Here is a 9,388-nt window from a genome sequence, read left to right as displayed (position 1 = left end):
GTAACCCTGTACACCGCCCTCCTGTCCCCATGTACACCGCCCTCCAGTCCCTGTGTACACCGTCCCTCCTGTCCATGTGTACACCGCCCTCCTGTCCCCGTGTACACCGCCCTCCTGTCCCTGTGTACACCGCCCTCCTGTCTCCGTGTACACCGCCCCCCTGTCCCCGTGTACACCGCCCTCCTGTCCCCGTGTACACCGCCCTCCTGTCCCTGTGTACACCGCCCTCCTGTCCCTGTAACCCTGTACACCGCCCTCCAGTCCCCGTGTACACCGCCCTCCAGTCCCCGTGTACACCGCCCTCCTGTCTCCGTGTACACCGCCCCCCTGTCCCCGTGTACACCGCCCTCCTGTCCCCGTGTACACCGCCCTCCTGTCCCTGTGTACACCGCCCTCCTGTCCCTGTAACCCTGTACACCGCCCTCCAGTCCCCGTGTACACCGCCCTCCAGTCCCCGTGTACACCGCCCTCCTGTCCCCGTGTACACCGCCCTCCTGTCCCCGTGTACACCGCCCTCCTGTCTCCGTGTACACCGCCCCCCTGTCCCCGTGTACACCGCCCTCCTGTCTCCGTGTACACCGCCCCCCTGTCCCCGTGTACACCGCCCTCCTGTTCCTGTGTACACCGCCCTCCTGTCCCTGTGTACACTGCCCTCCTGTCCCTGTAACCCTGTACACCGCCCTCCTGTCCCTGTAACCCTGTACACCGCCCTCCTGTCCCCGTGTACACCGCCCTCCTGTCCCCGTGTACACCGCCCTCCTGTCCCCGTGTACACCGCCCTCCTGTCCCTGTGTACACTGCCCTCCTGTCCCCGTGTACACTGCCCTCCTGTCCCCGTAACCCTGTACACCGCCCTCCTGTCCCCGTAACCCTGTACACCGCCCTCCTGTCCCCGTGTACACCGCCCTCCTGTCCACGTGTACACCGCCCTCCTGTCCCTGTGTACACCGCCCTCCTGTCCCTGTGTACACCGCCCTCCTGTCCCTGTAACCCTGTACACTGCCCTCCTGTCCCTGTAACCCTGTACACCGCCCTCCTGTCCCTGTAACCCTGTACACCGCCCTCCTGTCCCCGTGTACACCCCCCTCCTGTCCCCGTGTACACCCCCCTCCTGTCCCCCTGTACACCGCCCTCCTCTCCCCGTGTACACTGCCCTCCTGTCCCTGTAACCCTGTACACCGCCCTCCTGTCCCCATGTACACCGCCCTCCTGTCCACGTGTACACCGCCCTCCTGTCCCCGTGTACACCGCCCTCCTGTCCCCATGTACACCGCCCTCCTGTCCCCGTGTACACCGCCCTCCTGTCCCCGTGTACACCGCCCTCCTCTCCCCGTGTACACTGCCCTCCTGTCCCTGTAACGCTGTACACCGCCCTCCTGTCCCCATGTACACCGCCCTCCTGTCCACGTGTACACCGCCCTCCTGTCCCCGTGTACACTGCCCTCCTGTCCCTGTAACGCTGTACACCGCCCTCCTGTCCCCATGTACACCGCCCTCCTGTCCACGTGTACACCGCCCTCCTGTCCCCATGTACACCGCCCTCCTGTCCACGTGTACACCGCCATCCTGTCCCCATGTACACCGCCCTCCTGTCCCCGTGTACACCGCCCTCCTGTCCCTGTAACCCTGTACACCGCCCTCCTGTCCCCGTAACCCTGTACACTGCCCTCCTCTCCCCGTGTACACTGCCCTCCTCTCCCCGTGTACACCGGCCTCCTGTCCCTGTGTACACTGCCCTCCTGTCCCCGTAACCCTGTACACTGCCCTCCTCTCCCCGTGTACACCGCCCTCCTCTCCCCGTGTACACCGCCCTCCTCTCCCCGTGTACACCGCCCTCCTGTCCCCGTGTACACCGCCCTCCTGTCCTCGCGTACACCGCCCTCCTGTCCCTGTAACCCTGTACACCGCCCTCCTGTCCCCGTGTACACCGCCCCCCTGTCCCCGTGTACACCGCCCCCCTGTCCCCGTGTACACCGCCCTCCTGTCCCTGTGTACACCGCCCTCCTGTCCCCCTGTACACTGTCCTCGTGTACACCGCCCTCCTGTCCCCCTGTACACCACCCTCCTGTCCTCGTGTACACCGCCCCCCCGTCCCTGTGTACACTGCCCCCCGTCCCCCTGTACACCGCGCCCCCGTCCCTGTGTACACAGCCCTACTGTCCCCGTAACCCTGTACACCGCCCCCCTGTCCCCGTGTACACCGCCCTCCTGTCCCCGTAACCCTGTACACCGCCCTCCTGTCCCTGTAACCCTGTACACCGCCCTCCTGTCCCCGTGTACACCGCCCTCCTGTCCCCGTAACCCTATACACCGCCCTCCTGTCCCTGTAACCCTGTACACCGCCCTCCTGTCCCCATGTACACCGCCCTCCTGTCCCCGTGTACACCGCCCTCCTGTCCCTGTAACCCTGTACACCGCCCCCCTGTCCCCATGTACACCGCCCTCCTGTCCCCAGAACCCTGTACACCGCCCCCCTGTCCCCGTGTACACCGCCCTACTGTCCCCGTAACCCTGTACACTGCCCTCCAGTCCCCATGTACACCGCCCTCCTGTCCCCGTGTACACCGCCCCCCGTCCCCGTGTACACTGCCCTCCTGTCCCCGTAACCCTGTACACCGCCCTCCTGTCCCCGTGTACACCGCCCTCCTGTCCCTGTGTACACCGCCTTCCTGTCCCTGTAACCCTGTACACCGCCCTCCTGTCCCCGTGTACACCGCCCTCCTGTCCCCGTGTACACCGCCCTCCTGTCCCTGTAACCCTGTACACCGCCCTCCTGTCCCCGTGTACACCGCCCTCCTGTCCCCGTGTACACCGCCCTCCTGTCCCTGTAACCCTGTACACCGCCCTCCTGTCCCTGTAACCCTGTACACCGCCTGTTCCCCTGGTTGTGTGACGCGATGTGATTGTGATGGGGATCTCTGGGCTGATTGGAAACAAACTCTCGCCCTGAGCTGAATCCCGAATGGACCATTTATTGAATTGATCTCTGGTCATCCCGGTTTTCGGAGCTGTCCCCCCAGTTGAATGCGAGTCTGACCATGTGACGTGACGAGGGTAGGCGAGATGTTGCTGCGTTTGCGAGTGCGATGTGGTGCGTTTTGACCACCCTCCCCCATTCCTCTTTCTGTCACTCAGCTCTGTGTCTGTGGGTCGTGATGTCCCGGCGATGGGGAACACACCATCCGCTGCCTGGAAACGGGGTCCCGAGCTAACATCAGCTTCTGCAGCTGCGTGTAGGTCTCACACGTCCCGGGAAACAGGTTCCTCTGAAAGGTAAAGAATTAAGAGATCCCGGTCAGGACAGAGAAAGACAAAATACCAGGCCAGTCCCGAAATATCCTCGTCACTGGCAATTCTGTTTTACACAAAGATAAAACGCCAAACCCAAGGTATAGCTGTCACTGCTGTTAATTTTAAATTCTGTCCCCTTTTATTCTTATTTATAGTGTTATAAATACAGGACACAGCCCAGCGAGAACGCGTGTGTTGTAAATACAGGGCACAGCCCAGCGAGAACGCGTGTGTTATAAATACAGGACACAGCCCAGCGAGAACGCGTGTGTTATAAATACAGGACACAGCCCAGCGAGAACGCGTGTGTTATAAATACAGGATACAGCCCAGTGATTGTTTGTGTGTGTAGGTTCAATTAGATTCCCCACAGCGTGAAAACAGGCACTTCGACCCAACAAGTCTGCACTGACACTAAACAGAGTAACCCACCCAGATACATTTCCCTCTGACTAATGCACCCAACGCTACGGGACAATTTAGCATGGCCAATCCACCCTAACCTGCATATCCCTGGGCACTATGGGACAATTTAGCATGGCCAATCCACCCTAACCTGCACATCCCTGGACACTATGGGACAATTTAGCATGGCCAATCCCACCCTAACCTAAACACCTTTGGATTGTGGGAGGAAACCCACACAGACAGTCACCCTTAGGCTGGGATCGAGCCCGGGTCCCTGGCGCCATGAGGCAGCGGTGCTAACCACTGAGCAACTGTGTCACCCAACCCGTCCGTGCTGTCCCAGATATCCCAACCCAATCTAGTCCCACCTGCCAGGACCCGGCCCATATCCCCCCAAACCCTTCCTATCCATATACCCATCCAGATGCCTCTTAAATGCTGTCACTGTCCCAGCCTCCACCACTTCCTCTGGCAGCTCATTCCATACACGTACCACCCTCTGGGTGAAAAAGTTGCCCCTCAGCCCCCTTTCCCCTCTCACCCTAAACCCATGCCCCTCTAGTTCTGGACTCCCCCACCCCAGGGAAAAGACTTTGCCTATTTACCCTATCCATGCCCCCTCATGATTTTATAAACCTCTATAAGGTCACCCCTCAGCCTCCGACGCTCCAGGGAAAACAGCCCCAGCCTGTTCAGCCTCTCCCTGTAGCTCAAACCCTCCAACATCCTTGTCAATCTTTCCTGAACCCTTTCAAGTTTCACAACATCTTTCCGATAGGAAGGAGACCAGAATTGCACGCAATATTCCAACAGTGGCCTAACCAATGTCCTGTATAGCCGCAACATGACCTCCCAACTCCTGTACTCAATACTCTGACCAATAAAGGAAAGCATACCAAACACCGCCTTCACTATCCTATCTACCTGTGACTCCACTTTCAAGGAGCTGTGAACCTGCACTCCAAGGTCTCTGTGTTCAGCAACACTCCCTAGGACCTTACCATTAAGTGTATAAGTCCTGCTAAGATTTGCTTTCCCAAAATGCAGCACCTCACATTTATCTGAATGAACTAAATTAAATGACTGACGTCCACTAACCAGGACTACCGTCCATTGTGCTGGGTATGACACCACATGCCAATTGATGCCGTGGTTACGGGTGTACAGAATCCAGGAGGGCGCTGCTCTACAGCGGGTAGTGAGACCCTGCGATTTTAAATGGCTCTGACACCCCTCACCAAGTCAAACGAGTAGGCCTTCACTTTAAACTTCCTGAGTTTCGAAGCCAAGTTAAAGCCCAGGCTGGGAGACGGGCTGTTCCAGATTCGGCGCATGGAGCACTTAGGAGAGAGTGCGGGACTGCAGATGCTGGAGATCAGAGTCGAGAGTGTGTTGCTGGAAAAGCGCAGCGGGTCAGGCAGCATCCGAGGAGCAGGAGAATCGGACATGTTGTGGGGGGGGGGGCAGACCAAGGTGGGGGCTGAGAGATAAATGACAACAATTCGAATTTAACCGATCGGTTCTAAATTATGCCCCGGGATACTAAAACCCACTCGCGCTTGAATTCATTGTTTTGGCAACATCAGACCAATGGCAGGGAATGGTGTCGGTATAAAAAAAAGGCAGGCATTTTGAAAATTTGGTTAGAGAGCAATTGCCGGCTATCAGCCTGGCATCGGCTCACCTGACATCTCACTCTCAAAGAAAGAAGGGTACCCTGTAAGTGCACTGAAAAGACAGACAACGACCCAGGGAGATCATCAGACGGAAGATTGAAGAGAGCGGAGAAGACAGAGACCGTGTCGACTTGAAATTAAGTTCAAGCTGTGTTTTAAAAGTATGTCATTGGAACAGCGTTTTAATAGGATTGTGTTCAGTTAAGGAAAAGTGTGCCCTGTTCGTTAACAGTTTTGTTCAGTGTTCGTTATTCGAGGGAGGAAAACAACTTGTTAGGTTTGTTTTAAACGGTGGAAATTCGGAGTTCTGCGCCCACTCCCTCACATTTTCACAAACGGCGAGGCGCACTTCAGGGAGTTTGGTTTGGACTGAGAGAGGGGTTTGATTTTACGTCTGTCGGAAGGAATTGCTAACATACATTGGTCAGAATCCTGTGTCCAGTCATTCCAGAGGCAAGCTTATTCCCATGGAGTTTGTTAACTCAATACACGGGTTGAGGATCTCAGCGGAAAGAATCGCTCGTGCATTTTCCAGAAGTTAAAAACTCTGAAACAACTCGAAAGGTGGCCAGGAATTGCCGAAGTCCTGGAGAACAGAGACCGAGGAGCAAGGATGAGAAGGGGACATTGTCCCGTTGCGCGTATAGATGAGGCGTTTACACTGGAATTTTACAATGCTGCTTCATCTCTCAGGGCTGGTTTACAGAACAGGCCGAGAAGGCTGAACAAGTCTGTGGGCCGGGGAAGGTGCAAGGCTCACACACTGTCAGAGTTGTGGACAGTTCACCGCGTAACCTCTTGGAAATGGAAAACTGTTGGGAGAGACTTTGGGGAGATAACCTTTCAACAGAGAGATCAATTATTGTCTAGATCACGAAACAAAGAGAGTGCGATCTTGAGGGGGTCCAGCGCTTAGCAACGGGCGTTGGAGGTTTAATTTCTGTTCCACAGCTTGTGGAGATATTAGCAAGGAGGGGGACCCAATTGCCCTCTCTCTCTCTCTCTCTCTCCCGCTGTGAGGATTGACATAATCTTTAAAGAGAAACAGCTGAACAAATATCCCAGCAATGTATGTCCCCAGAATCAGCGAAAGCTCAGAGAAGCAATAGGCTCGGACTTCCTCATCAACTCCGGAAGGCAAACTCTGAACTCAGTTCTGAGAGAGGAGCTGAACAGGCCGACTCTCAAACTATCACTCCAGGAACAACCACAGGATGCCCTTAACAGCAAGTACAGGGGCCTGGTGTCAGGCAACATGGCTCTCATCACAGGCATAACAACACACACACACACACACACAGACACAGACATACACGCACACACACACATAGGCATGCACGCGTGCACGCACACACCGACACGCACACATGCACACACACACACACATAGACATACACACATACTCACACATAGACATGCACACACACACATAGACATATACACACACACAGACAGACACGCACGCGCACACATGGCTGTGTCATGTATTTCTAACACATACACACACACACACAGACAGACACGCACGCAAACACACGGCTGTGTCATGTATTTCTAACACACACATACACACACAGACATGCACGCGCACATACACACACACACACACACACACACACACAGACATATACACACACACAGACAGACACGCACGCGCACACACGGCTGTGTCATGTATTTCTAACACACACACACACACACCCCACACACACACAGACACACACACACACACACACACAAAGTTGAAAAATGTGGTGCTGGAAAAACACAGCAGGTCAGGCAGCATCCGAGGAGCAGGAGAATCGCCATTTTGGGCATGAGCCCTTCCTCAGGAACGAGGCTGGTGGATATGAAGGAGGGTGATATGATGCCACATCCCGGCACCTTCCCCTGCAACCGCAGGAAATGTAAAACGTGCGCCCACACCTCCTCCCTTACTTCCCTCCAAGGCCCCAAGGGATCCTTCCATATCCGCCACAAGTTCACCTGCACCTCCACACACATCATCTATTGCATCCGCTGCACCCGATGTGGCCTCCTCTATATTGGGGAGACGGGCCGCCTACTTGCGGAACGCTTCAGAGAACACCTCTGGGACACCCGGACCAACCAACCCAACCACCCCGTGGCTCAACACTTTAACTCTCCCTCCCACTCCACTGAGGACATGCAGGTCCTTGGACTCCTCCATCGCCAGACCATAACAACACGACGGCTGGAGGAAGAGCGCCTCATCTTCCGCCTGGGAACCCTCCAACCACAAGGTATGAACTCGGATTCCTCCAGTTTCCTCATTTCCCCTCCCCCCACCTTGTCTCAGTCCCAACCCTCGAACTCAGCACCGCCCTCCTAACCTGCAATCTTCTTCCTGACCTCTCCGCCCCCCACCCCCTCTCCGGCCTCTCACCCTCACCTCCTTCCACCCATCGCATTCCCAGTGCCCCTTCCCCAAACTCCCTCTCCCCTTCCCCCTTCTATCTCGGTGCACCAGCCTCGTTCCTGAAGGAGGGCTCGTGCCCAAAACGTCGATTCTCCTGCTCCTCGGATGCTGCCTGACCTGCTGTGTTTTTCCAGCAACACGTTTTTCAACGCTGGTACTCCAGCATCTGCAGTCCTCACTTTCTCCACACACTCTCTCTCTCTCCCTCTCCTGTATTTATAATATAAGCATAGGACTTTAGTTTTCAGTAAAAGCGACCATCACAATATCTGTGAGTAGACTAAGCCGGTGTGCAGCGTTGAGTCTGAACGAGAGAGAGTGCTTTGTTAACAGCTTCACGTCAGGAAGGTGCTCCCTCGTCGCTTGTCCTGTGTTTTTTCCCCCCCCGAACGAGAAAGTGCCTCCCCCACAAACCAAAAATGCCCAACTCCAACTGGGTGTGAAATCCCGAGTACCGGGGGCTCTGGGTGTGCGTGCTCCTGTGGGGAGTGAGCAGCCAATGGTCCCTGGGATGTATGTCCAGGTTGGGGGACATCACTCAGAATGTGGGCACTGGGAGAGGGGGGGGGGGGGAGGGCCCTCAGGGAAGGAGTGGGGAGGGGGCAGTGTGATTCAAGGCACAGTCACGGCTTGCTATGTTCGGCTGGAGAGATCGTCGGGTTTTGGGAGCCCAGGTTCTGACCAAATGGATGAGGACGAGCCAGAGAAAAGGAAGAGGTGTAGGCCGGGGCGGGGAAAGAGGTGCGAGTCGTTGCAGCTCAGACTGGGAACGCCTTGGAGGTCGGGGTAAAGGAATTAGACAATGCCAGGGAACAGGGCTACCTGAGAGGCAGACCTCCCTCCCTCTCTCTCTCTCTCTCTTCTCCCTGCAGAGGCAGAAGTAGCTCAGAAGGTTAAACTGAGTGCGATGAGACAAATCAGGCCACGTTTCTCACCGACTGAGAAGGTTCGCGACTGACCTGATCAAAGTCTCCGAGATTTGAACCGGTACAATACAGGTTAGATCAAGATAACGTGCATCTCACTGGTGGGAGAGGGCAGATCGAGGAGTTGCGCGCACACGCACGCACACACACGCACGCACACACACACATGCACACACGCACGCACGCACACACACGCACGCACACGCACGCACACGCACACACATGCACACACACACACACCTCACACCCACACAGAAGGGTGGGAGAGCTGTGGAACACATGGGATGCGGGATCGGGTGGATATTTGCGTTCGGCAGAAGATGGGCGGGGGGGGGGGGGGGGCGGGGGGGGGGGGGGGGGGGGGGGGGGGGGGGTGAGGCCACAGGTCCGCCCCAGAGTGGCCGAATGGCTTCCTGCTGTTGTCACGTTCCCAGCCCTGGGCTGTGGCGGAACACTTGCCCGGACGGGGGCAGCTCCTGTCAACTTGGCCCACGTAGCTCAGTGAGGGATTGTGGCGGTTGTGTAGGCCTCTGGTTTGGGATTATGGGCAACACAGACTGATTGGACTCTGATGCCGTGCTCTACGACTCCCCAACACTCGAGAAGCCCGACATTGTCCGGGGACAAAGCAGCTCTCCCCCTTTCTC

General features: G+C 56.6%; 1 protein-coding gene across 2 annotated transcripts in view; it reads right to left on the bottom strand.

Annotated features, from left to right (window-relative positions):
* Positions 1–2,988: 2,988 nt before the first annotated feature.
* lrrc71 (leucine rich repeat containing 71) overlaps positions 2,989–9,388 on the bottom strand; it is a 131,356-nt gene continuing 124,956 nt past the window's right edge. For both annotated transcript variants that reach the window (XM_060820745.1, XM_060820746.1), the window contains one exon: positions 2,989–3,266. In XM_060820745.1, the coding sequence (XP_060676728.1) occupies positions 3,132–3,266 (135 nt within the window). In that variant the 3' untranslated portion in view covers positions 2,989–3,131. The remainder of the gene's footprint in view (positions 3,267–9,388) is intronic.

The sequence above is a fragment of the Hemiscyllium ocellatum genome, chromosome 50, assembly GCF_020745735.1.
Source record: "Hemiscyllium ocellatum isolate sHemOce1 chromosome 50, sHemOce1.pat.X.cur, whole genome shotgun sequence".
NCBI classification, from domain to species: Eukaryota; Metazoa; Chordata; class Chondrichthyes; order Orectolobiformes; family Hemiscylliidae; genus Hemiscyllium; species Hemiscyllium ocellatum.
Note: the sequence above shows the minus strand (reverse complement) of the source record. Positions and strands in the feature narration are given on the sequence as shown.